Raw genomic sequence first — 21,522 nt, 5'->3', positions numbered from 1 at the left:
TTTTTTTTATTCGTTCATGGGATGTGGGCGTGACTGGCAAGGCCAGCATTTATTGCCCATCTCTAATTGCCCTTGAGAAGATGATGGTGAGCCACCTTCTTGAACCGCTGCAGTCCGAGTGGTGAAGGTTCTCCCACAGTGCTGTTAGGAAGGGAGTTCCAGGATTTTGACCCAGCGACGATGAAGGAACGGCGATATATTTCCAAGTCGGGATGGTGTGTGGCTTGGAGAGGAATGTGCAGGTGGTGTTGTTCCCATGTGCCTGCTGCCCTTGTCCTTCTAGGTGGTAGAGGTCGCGGGTTTGGGAGGTTCTGTCGAAGAAGCCTAGGCGAGTTGCTGCAGTGCATCCTGCGGATGGTACACACTGCCGCCACAGTGCGCCTGTGGTGAAGGGAGTGAATGTTTAGGGTGGTGGATGGGGTGCCAATCAAGCGGGCTGCTTTGTCCTGGGTGGTGTCAAGCTTCTTGAGTGTTGTTGGAGCTGCACTCATCCAGGCAAGTGGAGAGTATTCCATCACACTCCTGACTTGTGTCTTGTAGATGGTGGAAATGCACTGGGGAGTCAGGAGGTGAGTCACTCGCCGCAGAATACCCAGCCTCTGACCTGCTCTTGTAGCCACAGTATTTAAATGGCTGGTCCAGTTAAGTTTCTGGTCAATGGTGACCCCCACGTTGTTGATGGTGGGGGATTCGGTGATAGTAATGCCATTGAATGTCAAGGGGAGGTGGTTAGACTCTCTCTTGTTGGAGATGGTCATTGCCTGGCACTTGTCTGGTGCGAATGTTACTTGCCCAGTTCCATTCACAACCCAATGTTATCAGCCCAAGCCTGGATGTTGTCCAGGTCTTGATGCACGTGGGCACGGACTGCTTCATTATCTGAAGGGTTGTGAATGGAACTGAACACTGTGCAATCATCAGCGAACATCCCCAGTTGTGACCTTATGATGGAGGGAAGGTCATTGATGAAGCAGCTGAAGATGGTTGGGCCTAGGACACTGCCCTGAGAAACTCCTGCAGCAATATCCTGGGGCTGAGCTGTTTGGCCTCCAACAACCACTACCATCTTCCTTTGTGCTAGGTATGACACCAGCCACTGGAGAATTTTCCGCTGATTCCCATTGACTTCAATTTTACTAGGGCTCCTTGGTGCCACACTCGGTCAAATGCTGCCTTGATGTCAAGGGCAGTCACTCTCACCTCACCTCTGGAATTCAGCTCTTTTGTCCATGTTTGGACCCAGGCTGTAATGAGGTCTGGAGCCGAGTGGTCCTGGCGGAACCCAAACTGAGCATCGGTGAGCAGGTTATTGGTGAGTAAGTGCCGCTTGATAGCACTGTCGACGACACCTTCCATTACTTTGCTGATGATTGAGAGTAGACTGATTGGGGTGGTAATTGGCCGGATTGGATTTGTCCTGCTTTTTGTGGACAGGACATACCTGGGCAATTTTCCACATTGTTGGGTAGATGCCAGTGTTGTAGCTGTACTGGAACACTTTGGCTAGAGGCGCAGCTAGTTCTGGAGCACAAGTCTTCAGCACTACAGCCGGGATGTTGTCGGGGCCCATAGCCTTTGTTGTATCCAGTGCACTCAGCTGTTTCTTGATATCACGTGGAGTGAATCGAATTGGCTGAAGACTGGCTTCTGTGATGGTGGGGATATCGGGAGGAGGCCACGATGGATCTTCCACTCGGCACTTCTGGCTGAAGATGTTTGCAAACGCTTCAGTCTTGTCTTTTGCACTTACGTGCTGGACTCTGCCATCATTGAGGATGGGGATGTTCACAGAACCTCCTCCTGTTAGTTGTTTAATTGTCCACCACCATTCACGACTGGATGTGGCAGGACTGCAGAGCTTTGATCTGATACCGTGGGTTGTGGAATCATTTAGCTCTTTCCATAGCATGTTGCTTCCGTTGTTTAGCATGTCATGTAGTCATGGAGTTGTAGCTTCACCATGTTGGCACCTCATTTTGAGGTACACCTGGTGCTGCTCCTGGCATGCTCTTCTACACTCCTCATTGAACCAGGGTTGATCCCCTGGCTTGTTGGTAATGGTAGAGTGAGGAATATGCCGGGACCACGAGGTTACAGATTGTGCTGGAATACAATTCTGCTGCTGATGGCCCACCTCTGGTTGGTCTGTCCTGCCGGTGGGACAGGACGTAGCCAGGGATGGTGATGGAAGAGTCTGGGACGTTGGCTGAAAGGTATGATTCTGTGAGTATGGCTATGTCAGGCTGTTGCTTGACTAGTCTGTGGGACAGCTCTCCCAATTTTGGCACAAGTCCCCACATGTTTGTGAGGAGGACTTTGCAGAGTCGACTGGGCTTTGTTTACCTTTGTCGTGTCCGATGCCGGGTGGTCCGTCCGGTTTTATTCATATTATGACTTTTTTTAAGCGAGATTTTGCAACTGACTGGCTTGCTAGGCCATTTCAGAATCAACCACATTGTTGTGGGTCAGGAGTCACGTATAGGCCAGACTGGGTAAGGACGTCAGGTTTCCTTCCCTAAAGGACATTAGTGAACCAGATGGGTTGATACTGGTTTTTTTAAACTTCAGATTTTTATTTAATTAATTGAATTTAAATTCCCCAGCTGCTATGGCAGGATTTGAACTCATAGACCCTGGATTATTAGTCCAGGCCTTTGGTTTACTAGTCCAGTAACATAACCACTATGCTACTGTACCCTTCTCATTGGAAGAATGGAGGATGAGGTATCAGAAAATATCTTTGCATTGTACTTGTGTGATGACATCACCAGAATGTCTAAATATCGCCATGTTCTGGGTAGGATCAGTTCCTTGGGATTTGTTAGCTCTATTGTTAAGGTTAGTTTACTGCAGGCGGCAAGGAAAATAATTGCATGCGTTCTGAATACTTTATGCCAATTGTGTTCATGCTCCCGGCCCGAGGGTTTAATGAGATGAATTACTTATCACACATAATTGACCACAAAATGTACAAGCTCTTTGCCCCCAGTCATTATTGACTCATCTGTTGATTTAAGTCCTCTTTGTACAAGCAGTTATAGGGTTAAGCAGCTTAAGCAGCTTCACAGATTTTCATTCCATCTTGCGTCTGCTTTTAAAGCAATACTTCATGGGGATAAGCATTTAGTTTTGGCGGTTGCATTCACTGTATTTAAGAAATGGCAAGTCTACATAAACTGCAAAGGAACCTGGACACATGCTGTTCACCAACTAAACTGCATGGAATCAAAGCCTCATTGATACCCTCTCTCTTACTGCCAAAATCACCAGAGCATATACTCACCATGACCAAACACAGGCCAGGACTGCTCTTCTTCGAATAGTGCCTCTTGTCAGTGACTTGTCAGCCTAGATTATGTGTTCAAGTCCGTAATGGGACTTGATTCCTTGACCTTCTAACTCAGAGGTGGGAGGCCTACCACTGACATTCAAAGGGCATCATTTTCATGATAATTTTTATTCGGTAAACCCTTTTTTTAAAATTCAGGCAACTCACAATCACATGACGCAGGGCTGTAAATGTTGTCAAAAGCACATAAAATAAACGAATTGTTAGCGCATGGAGCGGAAATTTTAAGGCCTTTTGCCCAGCGGAAATTGGGGGGTTGTGGTGCTGGGGTAATGCTTCAATAATGGTGGGGAATAACTTACCACCCTGATCCCACCATCGCTGTGGCAGGTTGCATAGATGTGACTTGTATTTCCTTGAGTATAAGAGTTCTAGTGGTGATCTAATTGAGGCATTAAAAGGATTTGATAGGATAGATACAGAGAAACTATTTCTTCTGGTGGGAGAAATAAGAACAAGGGGATATAATCTTAAAATTAGAGCTAGGCCATTCAGGAGTGAAATAGAGAAGCATTTTTTCACACAAAGACTAGTGGAAATCTGGAACTCTCTCCCCCACAAGGCCATGGAAGCTAGGACAGTTGGAGCTTTCAAGACTGCGATAGATAGAATTTTGTTGGGTAAGGGTATCGAGGGATGTGGAGCCAAGGCTGGAAAATGGAGTTGAGGTGCAGATCAGCCGTGATCTAATTGAATGGCGGAGCAGGCCCAAGGAGCTGAACGGCCTACTCCTCTTTCTAATGTTCCTTTGCTCCTATGTGGGCGCGGCAATGTTCCTCCATGCCTACAGCAGGGTGGCCAAAGCACCCCTCGAATCAGGCAGTAAGCTCATTTAAAATTAAATTTGGGGCCCAATGACATACATGCATTACATGTTTCTGGATCCCCCACCCCCAGACACTTATACTGGACTTTCTGACTTAGTGGCGTGAATGCTCGTCAAAGGAAGGGAAATGAAGTTAGCTCCTTCTAACCATACAAACGTTTGGTGGGGTCAGCGGTGGAGGCCCAATGCTGGTGCAGCTCGGCACTTGTGCTGGGACGTGCTGCTCCACAGATTTTCAGGGGCCTTTGTGTTTTCATTGTGGTTCATCCGAACATACGATTTAAGTGCAGGAGTAGGCCATTTGGCCCCTCAAGTCTGCTCTGCCATTTGATAAGATCATGGCTGATTTGATTGTGACCTCAACCCTACTTTCCCGTCTACCTACTATAACCTTTGACTCCCTTGTTAATCAGGAATCTATCTAACTCAGCCTTAAAAATATTCAATGACCCTGCCTCCACCGCTCTCTGGGGAAGGGAGTTCCACAGACTCACAACCCTCTAGGGTTGTGAGTCTGTGGAACTCCCTTCCCCAGAGAGCGGTGGAGGCAGGGTCATTGAAGGAGGAGATTGCGGGGGCTCTGACACATATATTCAGAACCTCTCTGGCCACAGGGGATGTGCCAGAGGACTGGAGAACCGCTAATATAATACCATTATTCAAGAAGGGGAGTAGGGAAAAACCGGGGAACTACAGGCCAGTGAGCCTAACATCAGTGGTAGGAAAATTATTGGAAAAAATTCTGAAGGACAAAATTAGTCTCCACTTGGAGAAGCAAGGATTAATCAGGGATAGTCAACATGGCTTTGTCAAGGGAAGATCATGTCTGACTAATTTGATTGAATTTTTTGAGGGGGTGACTAGGCGTGTGGATGAGGGTAACGCAGTGGATGTGGTATACATGGATTTCAGTAAGGCCTTCGATAAAGTCCCGCACAGGAGACTGGTCAAGAAGGTACGAGCCCATGGAATCCAGGGTGCCTTGGCACTTTGGATACAAAACTGGCTTAGTGGCAGAAGGCAGAGGGTGATGGTCGAAGGTTGTTTTTGTGACTGGAAGCCTGTGGCCAGTGGGGTACCACAGGGATCGGTGCTGGGTCCCTTGCTGTTTGTGGTCTACATTAATGACTTGGATATGAATGTAAAAGGTATGATCAGTAAGTTCGCTGATGATACAAAGATTGGTAGGGTGGTAAATAGCGAGGAGGATAGCCTCAGTCTGCAGGACGATATAGATGGGTTGGTCAGATGGGCGGAACAGTGGCAAATGGAATTTAACCCGGAAAAGTGTGAGGTGATGCACTTTGGAGGGACTAACAAGGCAAGGGAATACACAATGAATGGGAGGACCCTAGGCAAGACAGAGGGTCAGAGGGATCTTGGTGTGCAAGTTCACAGATCCCTGAAGGCGGCGGAACAGGTAGATAAGGTGGTAAAGAAGGCATATGGGATACTTGCCTTTATTAGCCGAGGCATAGAATATAAGAGCAAGGAGGTTATGATGGAGCTGTATAAAACACTGGTTAGGCCACAGCTGGAGTACTGTGTGCAGTTCTGGTCGCCACACTACAGGAAGGATGTGATCGCTTTGGAGAGGGTGCAGAGGAGATTCACCAGGATGTTACCAGGGCTGGAGCGCTTCAGCTATGAAGAGAGACTGGGAAGATTGGGTTTGTTTTCCTTGGAGCAGAGGAGGCTGAGGGGGGACATGATTGAGGTGTACAAAATTATGAGGGGCACAGATAGGATGGATACTAAGGAGCTTTTTCCCTTCGTTGAGGGTTCTATAACAAGGGGACATAGATTCAAGGTAAAAGGCGGGAGGTTTAGAGGGGATTTGAGAAAGAACTTTTTCACCCAGAGGGTGGTTGGAGTCTGGAACTCACTGCCCGAAAGGGTTGTGGAGGCAGGAACCCTCACAACATTCAAGAAGCATTTGGATGAGCACTTGAAATGCCATAGCATACAAGGCTACGGACCAAATGCTGGAATATGGGATTAGAGTAGACAGGGCTGATGGCCGGCGCGGACACGATGGGCCGAAGGGCCTCTATCCGTGCTGTATAACTCTATGACTCTATGACTCTCTATGAGAAAAAAATTCTCCTCATCTCCATCTTAAAAGTGAGACCCCTTATTTTTAAACTGTGTCCCCTAATTCTAGTCTCTCCCACAAGGGGAAACATCCTCTCAGCATCTACCCCTTCAAGTCCCCTCAGGATCTTATATGTTTCAATAAGATCACGTCTAATTCTTCTAAACTCCAGTGTATACAGGCCCAACTTGTCCAACCTTTCCTCATAAGATAACCCCCTCATCCCAGGAATCAGTCGAGTGAACCTTCTCTGAACCGCCTCCAAAGCAATTATGTCCTTTCTTAAATAAGGAGACCAAAACTGCACACAGTATTCCAGATGTGGTCTCACCAATGCCCTGTACAACTGTAGCAAAACATCTCTACTTTTATATTCCATTCCCCTTGCAATAAATGACAACATTCCATTTGCCTTCCTAATCACTTGCTGTACCTGCATACGAACTTTTTGTGAATTCATGTACTAAGACACCCAGATCCCTCTGTATCTCAGAGTTCTGCAATCTCTCTCCATTTAAATAATATACTGCTTTTCTATTCCTCCTGTCAAAGTGGACAAGTTCACATTTTCCCACATTATTTCCACCTGCCAAATTTTTGCCCACTCACTTAACCTATCTACATCCCTTTGCAGACCCCTTATGTCCTCTTCACAACTTACTTTCCAACATACCTTTGTGTCATTAGCAAATTTAACAACCATACATTCGGTCCCTTCATCCAAGTCATTGATACAGATTGTAAATAGTTGAGGCCCAAGCACTAATCCCTGTGGCACTCCACTCGTTACTTGCCAACCTGAAAATGGCCCATTTATGCCTACTCTCTGTTTCCTGTTAGCTACCAATCCTTTATCCATACTAATATGTTACCCCCTACATGAGTTCTTATTTTGTGTCGTAGCCTTTGATCTGGCACCTGGTCAAAAGCCTTTTGGAAATCCAAGTACACTACATCCACAGGATCCCCTTTATCCACGTTGTTTGTTACTTCCTCAAAGAACTCTAATAAATTAGTCAAACACGATTTCCCTTTCACAAAGCCGTGCTGACTTTACCTGATTGCATTGAGATTTTCTAAGTGCCCTGCTAAACCTGCTTAATAATAGATTCTAGCATTTTCCCTATGATAGATGTTAAGCTAACTGGCCTGTAGTTTCCTGCTTTCTGTCTCCCTCCTTTCTCGAATAGAGGAATTACATTCGCTATTTTCCAATCTGATGGGACCCTTCCAGAATCTAGGGAATTTTGGAAAATTAATACCAATGCATCTACTATCTCTGCAGCCACTTCTTTTAAGACCCCAGGATGAAATGTGTCAGGACCTGGGGACTTGTCAGCTTTTAGTTCTAATAATTTTTTCAAAACCCTTCCCCTGATGATTGTAAATGTTTTAAGTTCCTCGCTCCCTTTCACCTCTTGATTCACATTTATTTCTGGCATGTTATTTGCATCCTTTATAGTGAAGATGGACGCAAAATATCTGTTCAATTCATCCGCCATTTCCTTAATATCCATTATTAATTCCCAGACTCACTCTCTAGAGGACCAACGCTCACTTTACTTACTCTTTTCCTTTTTAAATACCTGTAGAAACTCTTACTATCTGTTTTTATATTTCTAGCTAGCTTTCTCTCGTACTCTAATTTCTCCCTCCTTATTATTCTTTTAGTCATTCTTTGCTGCTTTTTATATTCTGACCAATCTTTTGACCTGCCACTAATCTTCGCGTAATTGTATGCTTTTTCTTTCAATTTGATACTATCTTTAACTTCCTTCGTTATCCACGGATGGTACATCCTTCCCCTAGAGTCTTTCTTTCTCACTGGAATGTGACTTTGCTGAGTGTTATGAAAAATGTCATTAAACGTCTGTCACTGCATCTCCACTGACCTATCCCTTAACCTAAGTTCCCAGTACACTTTAGCCAGCTCTATCTTCATGCCCTCATAATTGCTCTTATTTAAGTTTAAAATACTCTTACTCTTCTTACTCTTCTCCCCCTCAAACTGAATGTGAAATTCAATCATATTGTGATCTCTGCTACCTAGAGGCTCCTTTACAATGAGGTCATTAATTAATCCTGTCTCATTACACATTACCAGATCTAGAATAGCCTGCTCTCTGGATGGCTCTAGAACATGCTGCTCTAAGAAACTGTCCCAAAAGCACTCTATGTACTTATCTTCCAGGCTACCTTTGCCAATCAGATTCTTCCACTCTATATGTAGATTAAAATCACCTATGATTATCACTGTTCCTTTCTCACAAGCCCCCATTATTTCTTCCTGTATACCCTGTCCTACAGTATGGTTGTTGTTAGGAGGCCTATAAACTACTCCCACAAGTGATTTCTTGCCTTTACTATTTCTTATCTCTACCCAAACTGATTCGACATCTTGGTCTTTAGAACTAAGGTCATTTCGCTCTATTATACTCATGTCATCCTTAATTAACAGAGCTACCCCTCTACCTTTTCCTAGCTCCCTGTCCTTCCGAAATGTCAAGTACTCTTGAATATTCAGGTTCCAGCCTTTGTCATCTTGCAGCTATGTCTCTGTAATGGCTATCAGATCGTACATATTTATTTCTATTTGAGCTGTCAATTCATCCATTTTGTTACGAATGCTACCCGCATTCAGATCCAAAGACTTTAGTGCTGTCTTTTTACTATTTTTGCAACCTCTAGCCTTATCTGCTGGCGCACTCTTAAGTTTGCATGCTCTGTCCCTTCCTGCCACTCTCTGATTATCATTTCCCTTATTGTTGCCTTGCTCTCTTGTGTTGTCTTCTTCCTTTAATTTATCACATCTCCCCTCACTTGATCACTCACCCCCATTATTTAGTTTAAAACCCTCTCTACCGCCCTAGTTATACGATTTGCCAGAACACCAGCCCCAGCACGGTTCAGATGAAGGCCATTCCCAACGGTACAGCTCCCACTTTCCCCAGTAGAGGCACCAGTGCCCCATGAATCGAAACCCATTTCTCCCACACCAATCTTTGAGCCACAAATTTAACTCTCTAATCTTATTTACCCTGTGCCAATTTGCTCGTGGCTCAGGTAATAATCCAGAGATTATTACCTTTGAGGTTCTGCTTTTTAATTTAGCTCCTAGCTGCTCATACTCTCTAAGCAGAACTTCTTCCCTCATCCTGCCTATGTCGTTGGTACCTACGTGGACCACGACAACTGGATCCTCCCCCTCCCACTGCAAGTTCCTCTCCATCCCAGAGCAGACATCCCAGAGCCTCTGGACTCTCCTTCTTGGCTGCAGAGAATTGTGTCTATCCCCCTGACTATACTGTCCCCTATTACCATTACATTCCTACTAACTCCCCCCCCTTAGAATGGCTTCCTGTACCATGGTGCCATGGTCAGTTTGCTCATCCACCCTCCCATCCCTGCTTTCGTCCATACAGGCTACAAGCACCTCAAACCTGTTGGACAATTCAGCGCCTGTCCCTACTGCTTCAGCCATGTCAGCCATGGCTCAGTAGTTGCAGTCTCGCCTTAGAGTCAGCCCAGTGCTGAGAGAGTGCTGCACTGTCGGAGGTGCCGTCCCTCGAATAAGACATTAAACCGAGATCCTGTCTGCCCTCTCAGTGGACGTAAAAGATCTCACGACACTATTCGAAGAAAAGCAAGGGAGTTCACCCCGGTATCCTGGTCAATATTTATCCCTCAACCATCACCAAAAAACAGATTATCTGGTCATTATCTCATTACTATTTGTGGGATCTTGCTGTGCGCAAATTGGCTGCTGCGTTTACAACAGTGATTACACTTCAAAAAGTACTTAATTGGCTGTAAAGCGCTTTGGGACTTCTTGAGGGCATGTAAGGTGCTATATAAATGCAAGCTCTTTCTTTCTTTTTACCCAAATACTGATTTAAAGCTGAGCACGTTTGTGATATAGTTTTCTGTGTCTTACCATAGGTTTCCCAGCATATCAGTGCCCAGGGGCTGACAGACAGTGATTGAAGTCACAGCACCGGGAATAATCTTAAATATAACAATCTTTTCTTAAAATGAAAGAACAAAGAAATCTTTTGCGCCCTCAGGTTGCACTGAAGCACTTCACAGGTAATGAATTACTTTGGAAGTGCAGTCACTGTTGTTATGCAGGCAAATGCGGCAGCACTAATGAATGTGTGGACAGTGTAATATGGGATGTGTTTGGACACCAAAATGAACAACTAGAAAATTGTTCAGATGATCCTTTAAAGGGCTTGTAAATTGTTATAAAACAAATTACAGTTATGTATACAGTGAAATGTGTAAAACCCGTGATATTTGTATAATTTGAACTTTGCCGCTTATAAGTTGGTAAACAGTGGCACTTAAAGGGGCTCTCCTTGTACAAAGAAACATTTGACATTTAACTTCTCTATTGAATTCTTCCTACATGCCGCTGAAACCCACTTTTTGCATGAGAAAGGAAAATAGCTTGAAGAAACCATTTTCATTAAGATGGCACCATGTACATGTGACTCAGTAATACTTTTTGACATGATTTGTTATCGCATTATTGAATTTAAGCCAAGAAAAAAGGGCTGTCATGCCTTTCTTTTTCATGTAGATAGTGCCCCTTGAAGGGCTCTGTGTTTAATCACAATACTGACTCAAGTTCCTGGGGTCTATTAATAGAGGTATAGAGTACAAAAGCAAAGAGGTTATGCTAAACCTTTATAAAATACTGGTTAGGCCTCAGCTGGAATATTGTGTTCAATTCTGGGCACCACACTTTAGGAAGGATGTCAATGCCTTGGAGAGGGTGCAGAAGAGATTTACTAGAATGGTATCGGGGATGAGGGACTTCAGTTATGTGGAGAGACTGGAGAAGCTGGGATTATTCTCCTTAGAACAGAGAAGGTTAAGGGGAGATTTCATAGAGGTGTTCAAAATCATGAAGGGTTTTGATAAAGTAAATAAGGAGGAACTGTTTCCAGTGGCAGAAGGGTCAGTAAACGGAAGACACAGATTTAAGGTGATCGGCAAACGAGCTGGAGGCGACATGAGGAAACATTTTTTTTACGCAGTGAGTTGTAATAATCTGGAATGCACTGGTGGTGGAAGCAGATTCAATAGTATCTTTCAAAAGGGAATTAGATAAATACCTGAAGGGGAAAACATTTACAGGACTATGGGGAAAGAGCAGGGAAGTGGGACTAATTGGATAGCTCTTTCAAAGAGCCGGCACAGGCACGATGGGCCGATTGGCCTCCTCCTGTGCTGTACCTACTATGATACAATGATAAGCTAATTAGGGTGCAAGTCCGAGTTTGGGCTTCCCATACAATTCCCTGGAATTTCAACATTTATAAGAACCCTTTTGCACTGCACTGGAATGACAGCACGGGCCCCCGAAACTCCCTGAGCCCTGCTCCCTTGCTGGAAATGCGTTGGGCCAGGCTCGGACTTCCGGTTGCCATTCTGCCCCGGCGTGACCACATCCCCAATTGCAGGGACAGATGTGGGCATCTGCGCAGTTTATGGCATTTTCATGGATGTCCATTCCACGTCGGGGGAGGAGCAGAGGACGTCAAAGCAGCTCAATGGCACTCCATCGGGGGGGAGGGTTGTTTGTCATTTTGACAGAAGTTGTTTATTTCCCCCAAAACGCTGCTGCTTCAGTGTTGCTGCTTCCTGGGATCAATTGCCACTAGGAAATCATTCCCACTTCCACATTTGTTCATTAGCTGTACTTTCTGTTGGCCACAAGAGAGGCGGAACTGGAGACATCAGCCCACCTGCCCTGTTCCTTTGAGTGATGCCTGTCCCCCTCTTCCGAATTCTTCGTAGTGGATAGAACTGGGTCCCAGCTCAAATTTCTGTACATCCTGGGACTTTTTTAGAATTTAGTTTCACAGCATTACATAGAATTTTACAGCACAGAAACAGGCCATTCGGCCTAACAGGTCTATGCCGGTGTTTATGCTCCACACAAGCCTCCTTCCACCTTACTTCATCTAACCCTATCAAAATATCCTTCTATTCCTTTCTCCTTCATGTGTTTACCTAGCTTCTCTTTAAATGCATGTATGCTATTTGCCTCATCCACGTGGCAGTGAGTTCCATATTCTCACCACTCTCTGAGTGAAGAAGTTTCTCCTGAATTCCTTATTGGATTTATTAGTGACTATCCTATATTTATGGCCTCTAGTTTTGGACTTCCCCACAAGTGGAAAATATCTTCTCTACGTCTACTTTACCGAACCCCTTCATCATTTTAAAGACGTCTATCAGGTCACCCCTCAGCCTTCTCTTTTCTAGAGAAAAGAGCCTCAGCCTGTTCAATCTTTCCTAGATAGGGCATAACCTCTCAGTTCTGGCATCCTGCTGTCTGCACTGATTGCTATGTTGACTTACTTTTATCTTTCGCAACCGTCAACGTGAGGGAATCTTCACCCTCCTGGAAACAAAGCTGGAATCAGGGAGATGAGGGGCAATAACTGACACTGCGGGGCCAAATTTAACCGCTCCCCGACCGGGCGGGTGGAAACGGTTAAAATCAGGCGAGTTGACTTACCGGCCGAGGTCGCTCCATTCCCGCCTGGCAGCATTTTATCTTCGCCGACTTTCAAGTCGGTCGAGACTCCCGCTACAGGCAGGGGCTCAATTGAGGTGTAAAAGTCGCGACTTGACAACATAATTGGCCTCGACGCTATCTTTACTGGAACTCGGGGGAGGCCTGTCTGGTGGCAAAACCGCCAGAGAAACCTGGCGGGGGGGGAGCAGAGAGGCCAGAAGAGGCCAAGGTAAGTTCAGGTTTTTCATTTGTGGAAGGATTCCTTGGGGGCCCAAGGGAGCAGGTGTGCTCTTCTGGGCCCCGCATTGAATCCTTGTTGCCCACCCTTGCCACAATCTTTCCTCTCACTCCCTCGACTGGTGTCGGCTCTGCAACCCCCACCTCGGTACTTACCTTATGCTGGGGGCTGGTCCCTCGGGTCCCTTGGGCAGCGCCCGGCTCTCTCCCAAATTCCCGTTCCTGCCCTCCAGCCCTGACGTCACTCCCCTCACCCACCCCCCCCAACCCCGGTTTTTGGGCGGGAGACAGTGCTGCACTATTCACTGTGACTGCCTGTCCACAAACAGCTGCTCAGGAACTAGGGGACCGGAAAGTTCTTTTAAGGTGATATTCCGTTTAAAAAAGAGTGATCTTATATTACTGGTCATTTGCGAGAAGCAGCATAAGGCCTAATATTCCACAGCACTTATTTCGGTGATTTTTAAAATATATATATATAGGAATTAGTAGTTTTTACCTCAGAATGTGACCATCTAATATATATTTTGTGTACTTCTACTAGTGTTTTATTGACAATTGAACTTCAAAATTTGTAAAAAAAAAATTAATTTGACTGCAGAGATGACAATTCATCGCATTAAATTTTCATTAATTTACCAGGATACTGCAAATACAAGATAGGTTAAAATGTGCTCATTCCTCAGCACCTCCCAATTAATTCACATCATTTCTCTCCCGCCCACCAGTCTGTGTAAATGGAGGTTACCTGAGGTCGGCCAACAATTTGGTGTGAAATTCTAAGGCCTGCCAATAGCTGGCAGGCAATTCTCACCTGTGGTAAATGAGGACATTTATTCCTGCCAGGCATCTGACAAGGCTTTCCACTGGGTACTGGCTGGATGTTAAAGAGAGTCTGAAGAGCAGCCTGTGCAGTTTGGGCTTTTGCCAGCTTCTTGCTGCGTCCCGAGCCTTCAAACGTTCTCCCTTCAACCCTCACTGCCATCACAAAGCTCTTGAGACGCTTCTCCACAGTCTCCGAGAGGCACACGTACCTCAGTCCCGGTCGCAGCTCATTTAACATCTCTACTGGATTCTTCCGGCTCGCTGCTGGGAACGGCATCTTGTGCTTGTTTTGTTTGGCTTGGACCATTAAATCCAACGTGTGGCAGAGTAATCGTCCGTGTCGGCAACCGCTATATAGCAATTCATTTTCGGCGGGGCTGCAGCAAGGCAAGCAGTCACTTTGAGTCGACGGCTCAAACTCTTTGAACAGTGTGTTGGGGAAATCGGCCTGGTCGGATGTGAAATCTGCGGTGGGATTTACGCAGTTCCCCATGGCGAAATGAGCCTGGGAGGCATTTGGAAACTGCACAAAAGACTGCAGGGCCATCTCTGCCGCCCTCATCTTTGCTTTCTTTTTGGTGGGTCCCGTGCCTTCAAATACCAAACCATTAACTTCGACTGCAATAGCAAAAATGGGTGCATGCACAGGTCCAGTCTGGGAGACCATCTTATACTGTAATCCTGGCTTCAGTTCATTTAGCTGCACTAGGGCATTCTTTGGTGTCACCGACCACGACAGTTTCTTACATTTCAGCTGCACCTTTGGGTGCATGTGTCCATTATTTCCTTCCTCCAGCGGTCTTTTCCTTTTCAGACCAGATGTTCCGCTTCTAGAAACATCCGAACAGCGGAACACCTGCCGATCGCTGGATGCTCGAGCGTGATCGTCCAATGATAAATTACCCACATTGCGATTCTCTTTTACCTCTACACTACTGGTGCCTGTTAAAACACAAGGAGATGGTACAGTTACTGTGCGAAAAACACTCATTTTTCAACCTCCTTTTAACCATACCAGTAAACTAGGCTTCAGTGCAATCCTTCTGCTTTTTGGTGAAGAGGAATCTTGCAGTGTATGGTTTCACAGCTGCCCTCAGGTGTTAATTAACTATTACAAATTCCAGTAGATATTTTCATGTGTTCAGTGCCACCAGTCATTGCTGTAAGCAGATGCCATGTCCTCTATGATCTGGTGCACACCTTTACTGCCCAATATGTAGTTGAATGGTGATGTTACCCGGGGATCGTAACAATAGACCTCTTGTTTCATGTACTATGATCTCACACATGCTGCCACGTGTACTCTCCTATCTTTTTGCCAGGCAAACTGAAAAGCTCTCTACTGAGACAAGACCGACTGTAAATAAGCTGCTTTATTTGAAATGAAATGTCTAACAACAACTTGCATTTATATAGCACCCTTAACACCTTTCACAGGAGCGTAATCAGAAAAATGGACACCGAGCCTAAGATGGAGATATTAGGACGAGATATACAGACAAAGTACAGTTTTTAGTGAGAAACATCTATTTTGTGCCAATCCTCGTAACACAAAACAGTAAGATACGTTCTCCTGTCCTGATTGTGGACTAAACTCACTCACAAGTCAGTGGTCCGTGGACTAACTGCCACCAACTTTTTCTCTGACGAGCTGTTTGCCTTTGTGCCTCAGCCTGGAGTCTGACAGCCTCCCTCAATGACTAGAGAGTGACATCCTCTGTCTCAGTGGTTACTTCAGACTGTTTCAACTAGACTGTAAATTTCAGACTATTCTGGTCCTGTACATTCCTTTATTCTTATTAATGGAGAATTGGTTAGATATTTGAGGGAGTGGGTGATTGACAGGTAGATTTGATACTGGGTAGATGGACCGCGTGGTCTTTTCTTGCCCTATACTTTCTCGTGTTCCTATTCTACACTGGGGCCAGTGCAGCAGAGTCCAATCCTATCCTCATTCTTTTGTATTTTCAAAGGCATTTTGGGATCTTAGAAGAAATGGTGACATTGTAAAGAACATTTGTTGTGTTGACTTAGTAGTCTGTCGAAATATAACCTGGCACCGTTAAAACACTTGAAGGAACCGGATGCTGCAGTGCATGAACACAGTCAAAGCATTGGAACACAGTCTGGAACACTGTCAAAACAGATGGGATGAAATTCTCCTCGCTGTGCTGGCTGGAAGGGTCCGATGTGAATAAGTCTGGGCAGCTTCAGTCTGACCCCTGTTAGGTGTGGGTCCACAACATATACTTTGGTATGTGTTGGTACTAAATTGGCAATCTTATTCAGGATAATTGGAGTGTGAAGTAGAAGAGTTCACAACGAAAAAGGAGGGCTTGCTATTTCTGAGATTGGGAGCGAAGGTGCATAGTTAGGGCAGCGCAGGGAGAGTTTTAACTAGTTATACCTGAACTGGGAGCATTTGATGCTGACACTAAGGCCCCAGTACATATGGGGAGGCGGGGAGAAAGCAGGGGAGTGTGTTTGCTGGGGCGAAACCCGGAAATCCTGGGGAGGCTGAGGTCCTGCCAATATTAATGGCAGGACCTCATTATAATATTTTTCTTCTGTTTCCCAATGGGCAGCCGGCCAGATTGACAGGCTGTCCTGCTGCAGGGCGGGAAAGCCAATGGCAGGAGGCCGCATCTGGAGACCGTCCCCAACAGCAGTCGGGAGGGAATGGGGGGGGGGGGGAGGGGGGAGGTCAATCGCAGGGCAGGAGGCTCGAGATCAGGGTTGGAGGAAGGGCGAGGGAGTGGGGGGGGGGGGGGTCGCCAATCGTCGCAGCGAGGAAAGGCCGTGATCGGCAGAAGGGAGGCCGAAGGTTTGCTAGAGGGACAGCGAGGGGAGCACTCCTGCTCCTCCTGGCCCACGTGGACCTTCTGCAAATGTTGCTCCCGTCTCCATTTTGCCGCCAGGTTTTCCAAACCCCGGGAAACCCACCCGGCAGGTGTTAAATTTAAATCAGGCTCCCAATTGCACTCTGGGAGCCTGATTTAAATATTATAATGAAGCGTCCCGTCCCCTAAGACGGGACACACGCGATATCAACCCCTAACTGTCAAAATGTTCCATTTCAGCGTTTAAGCCTGAATACAAATTAACCAAAAATACATATATTGCAACATGCTCAGCATTTGAGCCAATGGGGTTTGAGTACAGAGTGTTTGCATCAACTGGAAGAGACAAGTGCAGCCAGCTCCCAGAATCCTCTGCAGTGATGCTACATTTGCTACCAGAGGACGTTCTCATCACAACAGATGGTAAATCTGCTTCAGCCCAATGAGTTTAATCTATTTTGACATTTGTTCCTGAGAATCTGAGTAACCCGATTACTTTTTAATTTTTAGCGTTGATGTCAGCACTGACATTCACTTTAAGTATCTGCTTGGTTTGTTGGTCATTTGATGGTGCTCTGGGAGTCTTAACAGTAATGTGGTACACTGAAAATAAGGGGAAATATACAAAAAAAATACTTCAGAAGAATCCATTGAAATAAACTAAAATGAATTATTTTCAAAGAGAGAAGGAATGACATGTACACTGGCTGTCACGTTTCAGGATGTTTTGACCGTTTTTCCACAGATAGGATTTTGCAATCAGAGCTACTTTTAGTGTTGGTTTTTATTTTAAGGAAAGCAGATTCCCACAAGTTTAAAAAAGGGTTAATATGCTAAATGGAAGTTGTCTCCCCCAGAAATGAAACAATCTGTTAATTTGTCTTGGTAACTGAAAAACAAGTTACAACCACTGTTTTGGAAAGTCCTTTGTCTCTCCCTGTCTGCAATAAATGGGAAATAAGAGAGAAATAGATTGGGTTTTTGGGAGACAAAATGGCTGCGAGGGCTTTTGAACAGCAAGCTGTAAAAGCTTTAGGATGGCTTAGAAAGTCAGAAATGCTGGAGGAAACAATAAGAAGACCTCTTTTTTAAGTCAAGAAAGATGATCCACTAATGTGGGAAAGCATGGTGTGTTCTTTATTTTGTATCATTGCATGAAAATAAATTGTTGTGATTGAAGGCAGTGAATCTGATCATAACTGTAGTTCTGCACTTGCTGTGACATAAAGTAGCTTAACGATTTGTATCAAGCCTTGCTTCATAAAATGTTAACTCTGCCTTTAGAGAGATTGAAAACGTACATGTGCAAAAGATATGTTCAGTCCAGATCACAAGGGGAAGCTATTGTTATATCTCTGGGTTAAGTTACCAAGCAAATAGATATAGGGTACTGTGAGGAACAAAGGAACATAGGAACAGGAGTAGGCCATTCAGCCCCTCTAGACTGTTCCGTCATTCAATGAAATTGTGGCTGATCTGTATCCTAACTCCATTTACCTGCATTGGCTCCATATCTCTTAATGCCCTTGTCTAGCCAAAATCTATCGATCTGAGATTTAAAATTATTAATTGAGTCAACTACTATAAAAAAGATGCTCAGAGTACTTACAGGAGTGACTGATGCCACTGAACCTGAGAAAGTATCTATGGCAGACCCGAATTTGTAACACTGCGTATAATATACCTTGACAAGATGTGTACACCACTGACAGTATTAGCAGAAAGACACAAAAATGCATTGTTCCAAAATTACCAGGAAGAAAGATTTTAAAATAGGACATCACCCATGTCAGTAACAATGTCCGCCTCCGCCCCAACCTCAGCCCATTTGCTGCTGAAACCCTCATTGTCTGTCACTTCCAGACTCGGCTATTTGCTTTCTTGGCCGGCCTCCAATCCTCCACCCTGTGTATGCTTCAGTTGATCCAAAACTCTGCTGCCCATATCATGACCAACACCAAGTCTCACTCTCCTATCACCCCTGACCTTGGTGACCTACATTGGCTCCTGGTCTTCCAATGCCTCCAATTTACAATTCTCATCTTTGTGTTTAGATCCCTTCATGGTGTCGCCCCTCCCTTTTGGTAACTTCCTCCAGCCCTACAACACACCCTCCCCCACCCCGAACTCTCAGTTCCTTCAACTTTGGTCTCTTGTGCATCCCCCGTCCCTTTGCTCCATCATTGGCAGCCGTGCCTTTAGCCACCTAGGCCCCCGTGTTCTTGACGTTCCTGCCCCTCTGCCTCTCCACCTCCCTCTCCTCTTTTAAGACCCTCCTTAAAACCCACCTCTTTGACCAAGCTTTTGGTCACCCCTCCTAAAATTTCCTTCTTTGGCTCCATATTCATTTATTTCTGATTATGCCACTGTGAAGCACCTTGGGACATTTTTCTACGTTAAAGGCGCTATATAAATTCACGTTATTGTTATTATCAATGCTTGTTATCAGCATCTGAAATGAGTGCAAAGTAGTTAATACCCTCATGATAAAATCTTTCTCCTCTTAATGCTCGAGCTGGAAACCTAACACTGTAATTGTTGCAAAGAGGGGAGGATGGGTACCAATCAAGAGCTTCATGCACCTAGCTATTTTCATATCCACTTTGAGGACATGGACTTCAATAGCAAATTGAATATTAATTTTTCCCATAGAGTGTGGCTGATCACACACTATCACTTTACTACAGCAAACTGACATAGATTCAATGCCATTTTACACCACTTCACATGGTTCTGCATGCGCTTACTGAGGACTGAAATATGACAAATAAATTATTGGCTATCTCAAGGAACAAAAGTCCTTTGAAAAAGAACTCTTTAGATTTGATTCAAAATTCTGACGGTTTTGTGGAAGGATGTAAAATGATAGTTTGATAACATTTTTCTGAACCAGTCAATGTAGGACAAGAAAACAGAAATAAAAACAGAAAATGCTGGAAATACTCAGCATGTCAGGCAGCATCTGTGGAGAGAGAAACAGAACTCCGACGAAAGGTCCACGACCTGAAACGTTAACTCTGTTTCTTTCTCCACAGATGCTGCCTGACTTGCTAAGTATTTCCAGCATTTTCTGCTTTTATTTCAGATTTCCAGCATCCGCAGTATTTTGCTTTTGACAAGAAAACAGACCTCTTTTCAATTTTATTACAATTAAACTGGCGCAAATTATATTTTGTGCTGGATGCCATTTCAAATTGAAATTTGCCACAAACACCTAATGAAGAAATTTTGTTGCTGATTTTAGCATCAACAATAATGGGCACAACCGTAGCGCAGATTTAGTGAGATTTAGGCTCCCTGTTTGACTCATGTGAAATAAAAACTTTACTGGCCTAGCAATTTGATCGTGCCTGAAACAGACAGGCAGCGGACACTGCATGCGCCTGCTCACATGGACATAGGGACAGGTGAAATTGGTGCTGGCAGCTCACTATAATGGGTCAGACATGCTAATTATTGGCTGCGTACCTGTTTGGAGACACGGGAAATCAGGCATCTCTGACACCACTTAAAAGGCAGCCTTAAAGGGGTAGTGCACTCTGGCTGCAAACAGGAGGAACCCTTGTAAAGAGAGAAATGGCTGCAAGGCCTGTGGATCGTGCCTCCAGGTTCTCCAAGGCCACTTTAGAGACCTGGCTGAAAGATTTTTAATTACTTTTTGGTTGAATTTTATGAGGATAAAAAATGTGTGGGTTATCTTATGAACCAGAAGTTTTTATTACACAGTTATAACATTTGAAATTGTGTGCTGTGATGGAACCTTATTAAACCGTGGACTGCACCAGAATACATGTAATTCATTCCTTCTTAAGACGCCCTGCATGGATAAAGAGAATCCTCCAATGTTATAATATGAAGATCATCTACACCCTAAAGAGGTCTTCCAAAATTAACTTCCAAGTGGTTTTTGATGGTGGCACAGAATTGCTGAGGCAACAGGGAACTTTCATTTATCTTTTAATTAAACATTTAAAAGAAAATGCAATGAAAAACAATTCATTAGCTCAGCTTCCTCTGGTAAACCGAGGGATCATTCCTCATGCAGGGAACGGTTATTTTTTAAATTCCCGAGTGTTAATTACAGCTGTCTAATATAAGTAAAATATTGGAAGATTCTCTCTTTATCACTGCACCGCGTTTTAAGACAAAAAGAATACCACGTGTCCTGTCACGGCCTACAGTTTAATAAAGTGCCTTCAATTTAAAATTTAACTTTGTAAAAAAAAAACCCGTAAAACTCAAACAAAAATGATTAGTAATCTTTCGGTAGCTTCCTCTTCCCCAGCGTTCAGACTTTCTTGATTATTGGGGTGAGATTTTATGTGGTTCAATCTGTGGTCTTCTGCGCTGATAATGTCCCTGTTATTCCCTGGTTGATTAGACGAGAGGTGAGTATGACCATTGTGAAAGGACCCTCCAGTTGGTGTTTTGTAAATGTGGCAAAGTTTCACATCAGGTTGAGTAGGAACACTTACACACCGTCCCTTAGCAATCAGTGACTGACAAAATAGAGCAGAGAGTAATGCAATGCAAACGCAGTAAGTGCCCGCCTGCTAATATTGTCAATGGTCATTTCTAGTTTGTTGTCTTGTCGACTCACTCCCATCCCGAACTGTTGGAGTGCATGATGTAGTTGTTTCATGTTGGCTGTATACTTTCTCTGAACCCAAGCTCTTTCACAGCACTTCCCTGGGTACAGCTGTTAATGTCATTCTCTGAACACAATCACACTGTGACTCTGACTGTATGAGCGATACAGACAACAGCACAACATGGATCTGCAGACTGCACAGAGCATTTGGACTGGAGATATTGAAA

General features: G+C 44.7%; 1 protein-coding gene across 1 annotated transcript in view; it reads right to left on the bottom strand.

Annotated features, from left to right (window-relative positions):
• The window catches only part of adarb2 (adenosine deaminase RNA specific B2 (inactive)), a 603,243-nt gene that overhangs the window by 233,217 nt on the left and 348,504 nt on the right, over positions 1–21,522 (bottom strand). The window contains 1 exon segment of the mRNA XM_067999193.1: positions 13,854–14,806. Within this exon segment, the coding sequence (XP_067855294.1) occupies positions 13,854–14,806 (953 nt within the window).

The sequence above is a fragment of the Heptranchias perlo genome, chromosome 2 (genome assembly GCF_035084215.1).
Source record: "Heptranchias perlo isolate sHepPer1 chromosome 2, sHepPer1.hap1, whole genome shotgun sequence".
In the NCBI taxonomy this organism is placed as follows: domain Eukaryota; kingdom Metazoa; phylum Chordata; class Chondrichthyes; order Hexanchiformes; family Hexanchidae; genus Heptranchias; species Heptranchias perlo.
Note: the sequence above shows the minus strand (reverse complement) of the source record. Positions and strands in the feature narration are given on the sequence as shown.